The sequence below is a fragment of the Pelophylax lessonae genome (genome assembly GCF_965119305.1).
Source record: "Pelophylax lessonae genome assembly, chromosome: 8".
NCBI classification, from domain to species: Eukaryota; Metazoa; Chordata; class Amphibia; order Anura; family Ranidae; genus Pelophylax; species Pelophylax lessonae.
This window is the reverse complement of record NC_138775.1, coordinates 73791725-73808060: the sequence shown is the minus strand read 5'-3', so window position 1 is coordinate 73808060 and position 16336 is coordinate 73791725. Positions and strand designations below refer to the sequence as shown.

Sequence of the window (16336 nt, the reverse complement as noted above, 5' to 3'; positions counted from 1 at the left end):
TTATTTTAATTAGAACCTATGGATAGTAGGTTTTATTATGGCATATAGTATTATAAACAATATATTCCCAGCACCTAAATTCTCAACACTCAAGTTCCACACACAATTAGTGCTCTTTACTGAATATTAAATGTCTGTGCAAATATAAAGAAAAAAGAGACATCCTCAATATATCCTCTGTGCAGTATTCAGAAAAAATAAATGCTCACCAAATGGTCAGAACCTTATAGATAAATGTGTCATATCAGACACAAAATTAAATGTATAAATGGCCACCAGGTGTCACTCTTACTCTTCTCAACATATACAGTACATCCAGTGTTCTTTTATTTCTTGTTTCTTCCCGTAAGTGTATGAAAACCCTCAAAAAACATTTATAGGGAAGGTTTACTAAAACTGGTGCACACAGAATCTGGTGCAGCTGTACATAGTAACCAATCAGCTCCAAACTTCAGCTTCTTCAATTAAAGTGTTACTAAACCCAGAACCTGTATTCACTATATCTACAGTACACAGAACATGGAAATGCTATTATTTTAGTAAATATAAACTGATAAATACCTTTTCTCATCAGCAGTATATAGCAGTCTTGTGACTTTTAAAAACCTCCCAACAGTCCCAGATTGGGAGGGACTGTCCCACATTTCAAGCTTTGTCCTGCGACCCCGATGTATAGGGACTTTGTCCCGCATTATTCCATTGCTGACATCCTAGCAGGATATGCAGCAGTGTGACCATCCATCTAGACCAGCACAGCCAGGGATTGGTGGGCAAGTCGGCGGGCATATGGCCACAATGAGAGTGAGAGTGAGTGGAGCTGTCAAATTGAAGCTCTGATGTCGGGGATGGGCGGGGCCGATATGTGGGGTTCTGTGCATAGACAAACAGCTGGCGTTTATACATTGCTGGCTAGGGAGGAAGGTGGCAGGACAAATTGGAACTACTACATGTGGACCCACAGCTGTGTATAATAAACCAGAATTATACATGTGTGCACATGCAGTAGATCCAATTAGTCCCGCCCCCTGCCACCTTCTTCTCCGGCTAGCAATGTATAAACGCCAGCTGTTTGTTTATGCATGGGTTTGCTTGATAAAGGGGCGAAGCCCCCCATAGCGGCCCTGCCCACCCCTGACATCAGGACTTCAATTTGACAGCTGCACTCTCTCTCATTGTGGCCGTATTCCTGCCTGCTTGTTCACTAATCCTGGCTATGCTGGTCTGGATGGATGGTCACACAGCTGCCTGTCCTGCTTACCTGCACTCATTTGTTATCCACCTTATGCTGCCATTCTTGCCTCGGCTCCTGAATGCTGGTAATCAAGATTTTAGAAGATAAGTGTACTATGTTTAATTAATTGGTGTCTGCAGTTTAACTAATTCCTGAACCTTGTACTCTGTACAACGCACTCCTGATCCTTGCACCCTGTACAACGTATTCCTGGACCTTGCACTTTGTACAACGCACTCCTAAACCTTGCATTCTGCACAACGCATTCCTGAACCTTGCACTCTGTACAACGCACTCCTGAACCTTGCATTCTGTGCAACGCACTCCTGAACCGTGCACTCTGTACAAGGCACTCCTGAATCCTGCACTCTATACAACGCACTCCTGAATTCTGCACTCTAGACGTAACGCATTCCTGAACCTTGCACTCTGTGCGTAATGCATTCCTGAACCTTGCACTCTGTACGCAATGCACTCCTGAACCTTGCACTCTGTATGTAACACATTCCTGAACCTTGCATTCTATGCGTAACGCACTCCTGAAGCTTGCACTTTGTGCGTAACGCACTCCTGAACCTTGCATGCTGTATGTAAAGCACTCCTGAACCTTGCTCTCTGTACAACACACTCCTGAACCTTGCACCCTGTACGTAACGCACGCCTGAGCCTTGCACCTTTTTTCGCCTTCCTCTGAATCAACTGCGGGTATAGGATTGTGTATATGGGATTGTATGTTTAGGTTTTCAATACTGGGGTTTTTTTTTGTTTTTGTTTTTTTATTGGTTGAGCCAGATGGACTTGTGTCTTTTTTCAACCTGACTAACTATGTAACTTTGAACGTAACGCACCCCTGAACCTTGTACCTTGTACGTAACATACTCCTGAACCTTGCACTCTGTACATAATGCATTCCTGAACCTTGCACTGTGTACAAAACCCACTCCTGAATCCTTCCACACTTAGTGGAACGCACTCTTCCACAGTTTGTGAAAAAAACATTTGTAATGAAAGCTTTTTATTCTTTTTTTTAATGATTGTACTGGAGTTTGTGTCCTTCAGCCCCTGCCACCCCTAAGCATTTGGCCACACCCATTATGTCATGTTACACGCTGCCACAGGTCACTTTCTCCCTCAAGTGTCCCTCATTCTGAAGTTCAAAAGTTTGCTTGTATCATTTCCTAGTAAAGCTTATAGGAGGAGTTTTCATTCTCCCCTGATCCTCTGTCTGGGTATATCTGGACAGTGCTGATTGGCACTGTGATGATCACATGCACTCTCCCAAGAAGAAAAAAAAATCCTTAGCAATAAACACCAAACTGAGCGTGTGCAGCCCATCCCTTGGCTCTGTAAATATCAGGTTATATTTTGGATACAGGATCAAACAGCTTTTATACACAATGTAAAGGATTAACCCCTTAGGTTCCACAGTAAGTATACCAAGCATGCTTTACTGCATATACAGACTTGACTTTACTGTTGTGGGTTTAGTAACACTTAAAGCTTTGATAATAAAACCTGGAAGCTGATTGGTTTCAATGCAGAGCTGCACCAGATTCTGTGTGCACCCGTTTAGTGAATCTCCCCCACATGGTCGTTTCTCAAAACAAATAATAACAAATGAATATGTGCTCACATGTATACACACCAAGGGATCGAAATGGGTATATACCTATCACCTAATGTCACCATCTGATATGGATAAAGTCCCTAAAGGACAGTTAGTAAGGATTAGAAGAAACTGTTCTAAATTATAAGACTACCTCATACAGTCTGAGATTATTGTAAGGAGATTTACTGAAAAAGGATATGATAAAGTAAAGCTTGAGAGGTTAAGATATGAAATAAGTAGGGATTATTTTAAACAAGAAGGAAGGAGGTTAGAACCGAAACAGACAAAATGGAAGTTTAGAGTATGCGATAATTCTGGACTTTAATAGTCAATAGAAGTTGAGGGTATTATTAGAAAATATTGGCCCATTTTGCATAAATATAGGATTCTTGGATCGTTCATTTCTGAGAAACCACATTTTGTATAAAGGAAAGCAGTGAATTTTAAAAGTAAGTTAGTGCACAAAGTTATTTCTCCCCCTTGTAAAAAAAAACAAAAAAAAAACTGGCTTCATGTTTCCTATGCAAGGTTTTTTTTCCCTGACGGAGATGCAAGGTATGTAAAACCACAAATTGTACTGTAAGAAAGAAAGATAGCTTTGTATCAAGGATCACTGGAAAATAATACAAAAACGTATCTGTTGGAGTGCCCTTGTGGACTCCAATATGTGGGTCAGACAAAATGTAGGCTCTGCGAACACATACATAATATTCAAAAAGTTTTGAAAAATGATAGCCTTTCCAAACACTTTTGGGTTTTTCGTAATAGGAATCCATTATGAAATTGTAGGGGATCGACACAGTAACTGGTCACAGGAGAGGTTCCAATAATGAGACCTTCTGAAGTGAATATATGAATTGAACTGTTTACAATCTAATGGGCTTAATGTGTAAATTGATTTAAACTGCTTTGTTGCAGATTTTTAAGGATCCTGCCTCCTCTTTGGGTTGATTTGGATGGGATCATATGTGGCTTTATAGAGTGTCATTTTAAAACTTTTGCATTTTTAATTTTTGGTGTTTTCGTTTTTTTTTTTATATTTTTAGATTTATCTGCATTTGATACATATTTATTTTTTAATGGGGTCATTTTATTTAGCTTATCAATTACAGGGGCTTATGGCGCTATTTAATATTTGTATAATTTTTGGTGTAGGTTTAATATTTTTTAATGTGGATCTTATGGTGCTACAGGCAGGTGGTTGGAATATTGTGGGCTTCTTAGGAGTAACCAATATTTCAGTAGTATATAGTTTTAATAGTAAGGGCAGAAAACGAAGGGCGGAAATGGTATATAAATAGGAGCTTCCTGTCTGAGGGCACATCCTCTTGATAAAGTCTGTATGATGAAACGCGTTGAAAAAGTGACCTCAGCACGTCAGACTGCAAGTGGTGACTCCACTATCTTTGCTTTTACAGAGAGCACTGTTTGCACTTTCTACTTTTTATGTAGGCATATTATATAAGGCAGTTAATTAGTGATGATGCTACACTATGGGACTGCTTTTTTATAACGTCTTCTGGAGCTATGTGAGGTGCCCAAGGAGAATGAGCTCAGGGACCAAGGGGGATTGCCATAATTTGCCATACATGACCCTATGAGATCTATGAGTCACTTCATTTTGTGAAATTCCATTGCATATGGATGTAGCTTGTTCGTAGCTGGGAAAATAGGAAGACCGGGCACACATTTGGTTAATTTAAGGGCTGTTCTTTTATATTTTTGTGAGTACAATTTAATTTGTAATTTCTTTGTCTTTACATGGAAGATTTCATACAGGAGTAACAGAGCGTTTTATAATCTGGTAAATTCCATGTACCCCCCCTATTATTTTACAGATTTAAACCTTACCATAGTAAAAGCTGCAATCATCCTTTCTAATATAGCATCTTCTATGTCAGCAGGGATTGGTCGAAGGTTACTCACACACTGCAAAATGCACAAGATGGTTTGATGCTGACCCTGTAAAAAAACAAATAATCATTAAGACAGGGAAATACAAAGGTTCCATAAAAAATACTCAAGAAAAAAAGTTTAGTGGAGATTTTATTTCTAAAATTTACACAGGGTGGACAACAATTTCATGGAAAACAAAAAATATGCAACATAAAATATAGTAAGTCCCAATACATAGCATTAATAATCCTAAAATGTATACTTTTTTTAAGAAGCCATGAGCATCATTTTTACACCCTAAATCCATTAATATATTTAGGGCCTGGTGCCCAAACTGCAACTTTTTCAGTGCCCAGTAGCTGGAATGGGAGCACTGATTTGGAGAGGGGCAGCAATGACAGCGATCTCTAGCAGTCTCATGTAACGTGTTGCCAGCTGCTTAGGGGCCCATTCACACTATGTGCAAATCCGTTCTTGAATTGCAGCAAAGCTGCAGTTCATAGAAATGAATGAAACATCACTTTGACATTCTAGAAAAAGTAAACAAAAAGGAAAACAGTGCCTTGCATTGAAAAACCACAAGGCGCCACCACCACTGCCAACGCGGCATGAACACTTGCCTGTATGCTGTAACAGATAGTTTTAGTGCACTGGCTCTTGTGAATAAGCCCCATCTTTTGAAGCAGGCTATCAGTCTCCAACAGGACCAGTAGCATGTCTACAGTTTCAGAACATTTCCTCGAATACCTATATAACCCAAGCGCTCACTCTGTTAGGAATTTTAGGCGTGCTGCTCTCCTTGAGTGGGGAAACTCTAAAACACTAAAGGCCGACGAAAATGGAGGCGCAAATGCCTAGTGCATTACCTTTCGACACCTTTAAAAAGATTATCAAAAAGCCAAAAACATACTCACAAACATGAAGAATAAAATCGCATATCCATGTCAAACACTATGTGAAGGAGGACACGTCCCTGTACTTGGACCGTTAACGTGTTTCGGGAGACATGTTCCCTTCCTCAGAACTAGTACATTGTCCTTAGGGCTCTACATTTATACTGATTAAGCAGGTGTAGGTCCCTCCCCCTCCACCATGTGCACTGGGCGGAGCTAAGTGGTGGTAAAGTGAACAGCGCCCTGTCTGTGTGGATTGCAGTTGAATCGGGACAGTTGAAAATCACCACTTAGCTCCACACAGTGCACATGGTTGAGGGGGAGGGACCTACACTTGCTTAATCAGTATAAATGTAGCCCCTCAAGGACAATGGACTAGCTGTGAGAAAGGGAGCATGTCTCCCGAAACACGTTAGCGGTCCAAGTACAGGGACGTGTCCTCCTCCACATAGTGGTTGACATGGATAATGCGATTTTATTCTTCATGTTTGCGAGTATGTTTTTGGCTTTTTAATAAACTTTTTAAAAGTGTCGAAAGGTAATGCACTAGGCGTTTGCACCTCCATTTTTGTCTGATTTCCTCTAATATATCTGTAGAGTCATTCACCTGTAGCATGACATATACTGAATATTATGTATGGCTCTTTGGTACTTTCGGGGGCACAGTTACAGCCCCCTATACCTCACAAGTTGAAAACCACTGAGCTAGCCAAATCAAGAAAACTGGTAAATTGAATTTTTTACCTTCTTTCCTGTAACAGAGAGCTGTAAAGGATCATGAAGGATCCTGAGAGTTCAAATGTCCTTCTGATACAGTGCCTTAAAAAAAAAAAGTATTCATACCCCTTGAAATTTTCCACATTTTGTCATGTTACAACCAAAAACGTAAATGTATTTTATTGGGATTTTATGTGATAGACCAACACAAAGTGGCACATTGTGAAGTGGAAGGAAAATGATAAATGTTTTACAAATAAATATGTGAAAAGTGCGGAGTGCATTTGTATTCAGCCCCCTTTACTCTGATACCCCTAACTAAAATCTAGTGGAACCAATTGCCTTCAGAAGTCACCTAACTAGTAAATAGAGTCCATCTGTGTGTAATTTTCTTCTCAGTATAAATACAGCTGTTCTGTGAAGCCCTCAGAGGATTGTTAGAGAACCTTAGTAAACAAACATCGCCATGAAGGCCAAGGAACACACCAAACAGGTCAGAGCTAAAGTTGTGGAGAAGTTTAAAGCAGGGTTAGGTTATAAAAAAAAATTCCAAGCTTTGAACATCTCACAGAGCACTGTTCAATCCATCATCTGAAAATGGAAAGAGTATGGCACAACTGCAAACCTATCAAGACATGGCTGTCCACCTAGACTGACAGGCCGGGCAAGGAGAGCATTAATCAGAGAAGCAGCCAAGAGGCCCATGGTAACTCTGGAGGAGCTGCAGAGATCCACAGCTCAGGTGGGAGAATCTGTCCACTGGACAACTATTAGTTGTACACCCCACAAATCTGGCCCTTATGGAAGAGTGGCAAGAAGAAAGCCATTGTTTAAAGAAAGCTTTATGAAGTTCCGTTTGCAGTTTTTGAGAAGTCATGTGGGGGACACAGCAAATGTGGAAGAAGGACAGATGAGACCAAAATGTAACCTTTTGGCTTAAAAACAAAATGCTATGTGCGGCAGAAAACTAACACTGCACATCACCCGAAACACACCATCCCCAGTGAAACATGGTGGTGGCAGCATAATGTTGTGGGGATGCTTTTCTTTAGCAGGAGCAGGGAAGCTGGTCAGAGTTAATGGGAAGATGGATGGAGCCAAATACAGGGCAATCTTAGAAGAAAACCTGTTAGAGTCTGCAAAATACCTCAGACTGGGGGCCGAGGTTCACCTTCCAGCAGGACAACGACCCTAAACATACAGCCAGAGCTACAATGGAGTGGTTTAGATCAAAGCATATGCATGTGTTAGAATGGTCCAGTCAAAGTCCAGACCTAAATCCAATTGAGAATCTGTGGCAAGACTTGCAAATTTCTGTTGGCAGACGCTCTCCATCCAATCTGACAAAGCCTGAGCTATTTTGCAAAGAATGGGCAAAAATTTCACTCTCTAGATGTACAAAGCTGGTAGAGATATACCCAAAAAGACTTGCAGCTGTAATTGCAGCGAAAGGTGGTTCTACAAAGTATTGATTCAAAAGGGCTGAATACAAATGCATGCCACACTTTTCACATATTTATTTGGAAAACATTTTGAAAACCATTTAGACCCCGTTCACACTGGGGCGACCTGGTCGCCTGACAAGTCGCCGTGGGTCGCCTGCCATAGAGCAGCACAGGACCCGATCTAATAGGAGAGACACAAGTCGTTCCGACTTAGAAAAAGGGTCTGGAGCTTCTTTGGGGGCGACCTGGAGCGACCTGCATTGACTTCAATGATATGAAGTCCGTGCCGGACGCTCCGAGGTCGCGGTGCGAGCTGCGCACCGCGACTTCACAGGTCGCCCGGCAAAGTCAGGTCGCCCCAGTGTGAACGGGGTCTTATCATTTTCCTTCCGCTTCATAATTATGTGCCACTTTGTGTTGGTCTATCACATAAAATCCCAATAAAATACATTTACGTTTTTGGTTGTAACATGACAAATGTGGAAAATGTCAAGGGGTATGAATTAGGGATGCACTGATCCGACTTTTTTGGTGCCGATTCCGATGCCGATCTTTTGCTTTGTGAAATCGCCGATCCCGAGGCCGTTCCGGAAGTACTGTTTTGTGAGCTTATAACAAAATAATACTTCCGGATCAGTATCGGTATCGGCAGATACCCTATAACAATTGTGCATTTAAGAGGTTAAACTTCCCTCCTCTGGCAGATGGAATGAAAAGATACATTGTAATCATTGTGTTTACTTAACTGGGAGACTGACAGGCATTTGCAGGAGGCTCTTTTTTTTTTTTTTTTCCTTCTTTGACAGCTGTTCTCTGCTCCCTCACAGCTATGTAAAGAGCAAAGCCGGATCAACCTATGGATCTGTTAATTTTACCGATTCCACCGATCCAGCTAGTATGGCCATATCGGCGCCGATATCCGATCCGAATATCGGATCGGTGCATCCCTAGTATGAATAGTTTTTCAAGGTACTATACACTTATCTCATTGAATGTTGGGATCACTTCCTGTGGCGATGGAATGGCAGTCTGCAGATGTAAACACGGCAGACCGCTGTTCTGTCAGTAATGAACACAGTGATCTTGTGTTCCTCCTATTAAGGAACACGAGTCTCTGAGTTCATCCAGCAAGTCAATCCCCCACACAGTTAGAAAGCACCATCTAGGGACACATTTAATCCTTTGATCGCCCCTGGTGTTAACCCCTTCCCTGCCAGTGTCATTAGTACAGTAACAGTGCATATTTTTAGCACTGATTACTGTAGTAATGTCACTGGTCCCCCCCAAAAGTGTCAAAAATGTCAGATAGGTGTCAGATCTGTCTGCTGCAATGTCGCAGTCCCGCTCAAAATCGCTGATGGCCGCCATTACTAGTAAAAAAAAAAAAATTTAAAATGACATAAACCTTTCCCCTAGTTTGTAGATGCAACAACTTTTGCGCAAACCAATCGATATACACTTATTGTGATTTTTTTGACCAAAAAATGATGTAGCAGAATAAATATTGGCCTAAAATAATGAAAACATTTTATTTTTAATTTTTTTTTTACTAGGAATGTTTTATAGCAGAAAGTTAAAAATATTGTTTCTTTTTTTTTTTTTTCAGAATTATCTACATACACATCCTAGGGCCAATTTGGACATGGACATCTGGTATTGTACGGAATTTTTTGTGCATGTCCGATCAGATAATATCGGATGAACTGTTGTGATTGGCTCTCCAAAGCTGTGTACTAACCCTCAGATTATCGTACGATTACTTAGAAAGCGGTATTTTTCATACAATTTTCTGATCGTGTGTACAGGGCTTAAGGCGTTTGAGGGCATCTATATTTGGGAGATAAAAGGAAACTAAAAATTTTCATTAAACATCACCTATGAATACAGGCTTGCTCTTTTATATTTTAGCTCCCTCCAAAACAGCAGAGAGTTTTCAGTATATTGTGCAACACTCTACAGTTTGATCCTGACCTTGTATCATGTACAACGTTTTAAAGCAAATACAATACAGCAGTGCAATAGTGTCATTAATAGAGCATTGCTATTGTAAATCATGCCATATGATGGCTGTGGAGAGTCTCATGTTGCTATAGTAATGTGCTGCTAAAAGGTTTGAGCTGCATGTCATTATCTGGGTCTGGAGAATCAAACAGAAGATGTAGACAGGTTTTGTTGCATTTACCTTTTCAAGCAGAAAGAGGGCGCTCTCCAGATCACTGCCGTAACTTGCTAACAAATGAACATCCTCTTTTGTGATAGCAGGTTCTTTCAGCTGTTCAAGCCAGGACCACATTAAATGACTGAATACAGAGGGATTCCTCTCTGTGCAAATCCGATCCCATGCTGCTTCACGGGAGTTTAGCTCTTTCTAATGGTTAAAAAAAAAATCAATAACTTAATAAATTCACTCAAAGGACTGACACCTTACAGGTTTTTTTTTTAACTCCCCCGTGCCCCCCCCCCAAAGCTTCTGCTCTATTTTTACAATACCAATTGAAAAAAATGCTAAATCACTGCTGGGAGGGGGATAAGAGTGAGCTGAGCTTCCAGGAAACTTGTTTGACTTCAATGCTTCTGCTGTGAGATTTAAGGATGAATTGCTCCATGTTGCTTGCACCTGCAAGTTCAGTGAGGACTTGTATTAAAGTCATTAAATTAAAAAACACCCTGCAAAAGAAGAGTATTAATACTTGTCCCGCTGCCTGTGCCTCAGTTTTTTGCTCTCTTGAAGAGTGGAAAAATATTTGTCATCTTACACTTCTGGGTGTGTCATTTTTCTGCATCTCCAGCCATGTGCTGTGGTGTTAATACTGCCCAAGCAACACCCGGAAACATGCACTTCCTGGTATATGGGTGGGCCTAGGCACTCCTGTGCCTACAGCCTGAAAGCTATAACTGCAGTGTGAGATCTAAGGTTTTATTCTGCCTGTTCCAAAATATTTGGAGTGAGATATAGATGCACCGGTCTGTGAGGTCACGAGGGGGGCAGGGCCACCAGGTGACATCACCAGGTGGCCCCGCCCTTACCTATATAAGAACTGTTAAACGGTGAAGGAGGTATTCGGCGGCCAGCCATGCTCAGGAGCGAAGCTCTTACTTTTTGGGTTCCAGCGGTTTGGCGGGCATCTTGATTGACTTACATCGGGGGGACAAGGTTTTTTTTATTTTTTAATAAAAGATTTGTCAAAAACTGTCTCAGGGTTTTTCTTACTTTTTGTACCCCATACTCATTCACATGGGGGGGGGAGCAGGATCTGGGGGCCCCCTTGTGAAAGGGGGCATCCAGATTCCGATAAGCCCCCACCCTGTGCTTTGGGGTGGGGGGATGTGGCCTGGTATGGTTTGGGAGGGGGGGGGCACTAACTCGCCCCCCCTTTCCTGACCTGCCATGCTGTTTGCCCAGATAAGGGTACAAATGTCACCAAGCACAGGATTAAATACATAAGTGATACAAGACAATAAATAGGTAGAAAAATGCTCTCATGCTTTTTAACTCTCTGCTTTTTATTTTTTACAATCAGCTGTTAGCGGGGAAGCCTGCTGACAGCTGATAAGTCATTGGTTATTAAGGACGCAATGGCTGGCTTCATAGCCCGCTGCTTAGCAACCAGCCATTTGTAAAAGAACAGCCTGGGGGTCCCCCAACCCCCAGGCTGTTTTTGACAAATCCCTGTCCACTCCTTAGCAACCAGCTCAATGCCGTAAATTACTGCTAAATTGCCGGTAATTTTTGCTAAATCTAACAAATACCGCATTCGATATTTAACGTAAATTCTTAGTGAATTGAACTTTCACAACTGGTTTACCGCATACGGTATTTTACCACATTTTATTTGCCGTTATTTAACTTGTAGTGAATGGACCCCTTAGTGATGTTACTACTGTGCTACTCACTGTTCTTGCTGGAGGCCATGACATGAAGTATCAATCGGGTCAATTCACTAAAGGTTACCACATCTAAAATGAAGGTCACGTGACTCATTTTTCAGAAATATCGCTCGAGATAATAAAAGAGTCAAATTAAAATATCAAAGGAAAATATCGAATGTGAGGTAAATACTGCACATTTGTTAAAGTAGTGAGGTAAATACCACAAAAAAAATGAGTTAAACTAACGCTAAACCTGCTCTTTGCCACATTCTAAGACTATTCTATCTAACCCTGTAAAGCAAAAATCACTGTACTTACCTTTTCTACACCCGATTCGGTCCGGTCTCCAGTAACGGAAGCTTTATGCAGGAGAGGACCAACAACGGCTGTGAAATGAATGGGAAGTGACGTCACCCATAGACTTACTATGGGGCTTCCGTTGTCGGATGCCTCTCCTGCACCCGCCTCCACGCTGAAGCCACCACTGACAGCTCAGCGCGGGGCCAGAGTGGATCCCCTGAAGATGCCACGTGAGCGGAAGTGGCGTAACGCGTAGGGCTGCTACCGGAAGTGACGTACGAACGCGGAAGTGAGGACCGCGATCCTCTTTGTTTGTTAACACAAGGCGCTTTTTTTAAAGACAAATGTAAGTCTTTTTAATCTATTTCAATAAAATTGAATATATAAGGCAATATTGCACTATTGTGAGCACTTTACTTTCGAGAGTCGTTGGCCATTGGGAAAGTTTTGAAAGCCGATCCATCCGAGGCACCACTATCCATTGGCAAACAGGGAAGGAGTGGAGAGGAACCCGGGTCAGAGCTTATAAGGCGTATAATGAGATATTTGGAGGTGAGAGATTAGTACACCTATAGGGGCACAAAAGTGAAGAAGCACCCCCCTACTTTCTACACTGTTTGAGGTGGAGGGCAAAAACCCTATATGCTATTACCTCTATCTGGACACATCATTGGAGTACATCCCTTTTTCCCACCTTTGAACTGTTTGAGTCACCTGCAGTATTTGAAAAGGACTGTGTGAGAATATGCACATCACTGTTTACTGCACTTAACACTTTACCTGTCACTTAATTGGTTTTACACTTGATATTGGAATTAATAGATTATGGATTGCACTGAGCACTTTATTTATTGATTATATCGATTTTATATTGTATTTATTGAGATAAGATTGTGTATATCTTTTATCTATTTATCTATTTTTTTTGCACGTTATATCAGACGTTGTTTTATTATATGATCCACTCTAATTATTGAATCCACTTATGCACTTTACACAAGGTACACTGATACATAAATGAGATACGCAGTTTAATTTAATTTTTTTCACATTTATTACACTCCTATTGGAGTTCCACTTTAATATTCAATTTTAGTTTCATCACTTCCCAGAAGTGCTGTACCCCCCAGCCCTCATTACAAGTTCCTTTACTGCATGGTTTTCAGTAACGGTACATGCAGCATCTAGGAAGTGTTTATTTAATCTAGACATTTCCTTGGACAGCGCGTGACTCATAACATAATACATACTGTATAAAATACAACTAAAACTTAAATAACATTTTAGTCAAAAGACTAAAATACGACTAAAACTAAAATTGCATTTTACTCAAAAGATTATGATTAAAACTAAATCAAAATTTTCTGCCAAAATTAACACTGCACGGCACAAGTTTATGTGTACAGTCACGTTGAAAACAATGGGCTGCGTTTAGATCAGTAAAAAAAAACAAAACGCCTGTATGCCTGAAAATGCTCAGTATTTTGGTAGCAGCGTGCAAGAGGCCTAAGTGTCGGTTCACACTAGGGCGACACGACTTCGGGCGAGTTATGCCGTCGCCCGTGCACCACGACTTCGGCGCGGCTTGCAACGACTTCACATAATGGAAGTCAATGCAAGTTGCTCCGATGTCGCCCCGAAGTAGTGCAGGAACCTTTTTCTAAGTCGGAGCGACTTGAGTCGCTCCTATTAGAACGGTTCCAATTGCACAGCATGGTCCGCTACTTGTCAGGCGACCAAGTCAAGTCGGAACAGTGTGAACCGGCACTAATTCTTAAATAATTATATTTGCTTGCCTAGGCAGATATAAATACTTAAAAATTATCAAGTTACATATTCACTAAAAGAATACCTTTGTATATTCTTCAACATTGCCTCAATCTGTTGTTTTACAAGTCGCCTATAATCCTCTATATTTCTGCATTCAGGGGCAGCACTATAATGCAGTCATTATGGACAGCACTGCACAGTACTGAGAGTCTAAAAATGGCGCTTAATGATGTGAAGGCGCAAGCACAGTAAATGAATGGTCTGGATTGGAGAACTGAAAGATGCAATAGCACATTCCTGGCAGGTATGGCAGTTTACAAATACATATTTCAAGGAAAGTAGCCCTGTGCAAGCTCCGAGTGTAAGCTCCAGGATTATACAATGCTGTCTCCTGATCCTCCTGTGGAATATGAATTAGGGGCTGCTGAGTGTAGCAAGTTAACTTTATTGTGCAAAAATGAACATAAACTCACATGTAATAACATGAAAGCCGGTGCGTGTCCTCCGGGCAATTCCTGGTGTGTAGCGCTTCCATCTTCTGGCCGACCAGCAGCCGGGAGATGACTTGGCAAAGGAAGGACCAATGAAAGGAACAGGATGGAACTGAGGCGGCGGTGAACGGCAAAACCTCACGGATGGACCGCACGGACGTCATGACGTAAGGCATTTCGGAGCATGCGCACAACGCTCCTTCATCAGACGTATATATATGATACATCTGATGAAGGAGCGTGGTGCGCATGCTCCGAAACGCGTTATGTCATCACGTCCGTGCTGTCCATCCGTGATGTTTGTGGTTCACCGCTGCCTCAGTTCCATCCTGTTCTTTTCATTGGTCCTTCCTTTGCCGCGTCATCTCCCGGCTTCTGGTCGGCCAAAAGATGGAAGCGCTACACACCAGGAAGTGCCCGAAGGAGACCGGCTATCATGTTATTACATGTGAGTTCATGTTCATTTTTGCACAATAAAGTTAACTTGCTACACTCAGTGGCGCCTATTTCTTCTTCCATTTGTCAGCGGGATTCACTTCACCTGTCAGAGCTGCCCTGGGTACCAGCATAGTGTTATTATGCATCGCTGAAGTCCAGTCTATGCCCCAATTGTCTTCTCCCATCAAGACTTTTTGAATAGGGGACATACCTCCCAGCACAAGCGCCCAACAAACTCTTTTTTCCTGTCATGATCCTCCTGTGACAGTGCTAAGCTAGTCAGCAAACACCAACCATGCCACATGAGAGAAAGTGGAGAAAAACTGGCCATACACTAGTAGATTTTTAGACAAATGTTCATGTAAGCATTTGTACGAAGGTTTTCATTAGTTTATTTAAAGACTTGAAGAATGTCATTGGGAAGTACTTCAAATAAATGTTTTCCTTCATTAAATTTTGGACTGAAGGGTTTTTCCCAAACTAAAACCACATTTGTTTAGTAAGAAATGAATTCGTTAGAAATGAATCCTGCTTCTTCGAATTTTACCCTCGCTGGTGGTTTGACCCCACTAACCCAAGAGTCCCCAACACCCAGGCTGCGGGCTGGTGCCAGTCTGTGGCCTGTTGAGGGCTGGGTCGCGTGGCAGGGGGTGGGCAGCGGTGGAGCTTGATCCATATTGGCGGCCTAGGCTCTGCCTATTGTTGAGTATGTGGCGGGGGCCCTGCTGTGCAGCAATGCAGGGCTGTTATCTGCAGCTGCTGTGGTTAGAGAAAAAGCTGCGGCTGCTTGTCTTATAGTGAGCTGAGGGAGCCTGCAGCATCGTAACAAGGTTAAAAAAAAAGTCTCTATTACTGATATTCTAGGCATGAACATGCATTTGGCCAAGGTTTTTTTTTCTCCCAGAATTCAGCTGTAAATGGCAAAAAGTATGATGACTCAATTGAAAGTGTAGACAAAAGAGCTGTATTCTATGTCAGTGGGTAGTGTGGAATGTAAAGTTGGTCGGCAGTTCTAATTTGATTTTGTGAAATGAAAAGAAAGTAACTGCGAATTGACCTAGTGGGGGTCAAAAGTTTTACAGAGATAAAACGATGCAGCAAGACATTTTCATACATAATCTGAACGGGTGTACTGTCTTAGAACAGACCTACAAAGACACCGTTCTATAATACCATCAATTGAACCCACTACAACAAAGGACCCCCCATACCTGTGAGGGGACAGGCTGCAACACAAAATATCCCCCCCCCCAGTCTGTGGAGAGGTTGCAAGGCTGGTCCCTGATCCCAGGGAGGTTGGCGACTGCTGCACTGACTAATAGAAAATGAAATAATCGTTCTTAACAAGAACATTTTCAAATGGTATTGTACTAGTGTATGACCAGTTAGCATATCCAATAGTGCTAGTTATGTTTTAGTGAACTTTAAATAGTTTGTTTGGACCAAGCTGATCTCAACAAACTATTTTCTTCACTATTTGACATCGGCTGTTAGTGCTGTATGTACTGTATGTAGCCTCAGTTATATACAGTGTACAGCACTATGTCAAAGCAGCAGAACAGGGATTTCCAATCCCACTCCTGGAACAAAATCAAGTCAGGCTGAGCACTGCTCTGCCATTCACAAGAAGCTTTGTATTTTCTGAATGAGTACAAAGCTTCCTCAGATTGGCTCAG

At 41.7% G+C, this 16336-nt stretch overlaps 1 protein-coding gene across 3 annotated transcripts in view; it reads right to left on the bottom strand.

The window, feature by feature from the left end:
• Positions 1-16336, bottom strand: part of PTPDC1 (protein tyrosine phosphatase domain containing 1) — a gene marked incomplete at its 5' end in the record, with an annotated part of 164202 nt that overhangs the window by 16660 nt on the left and 131206 nt on the right. For all 3 annotated transcript variants that reach the window (XM_082266075.1, XM_082266074.1, XM_082266073.1), the window contains 2 exons: positions 4692-4802; positions 9974-10159. In XM_082266075.1, coding sequence (XP_082122201.1) covers positions 4692-4802; positions 9974-10159 — 297 coding nt within the window. The remainder of the gene's footprint in view (positions 1-4691; positions 4803-9973; positions 10160-16336) is intronic.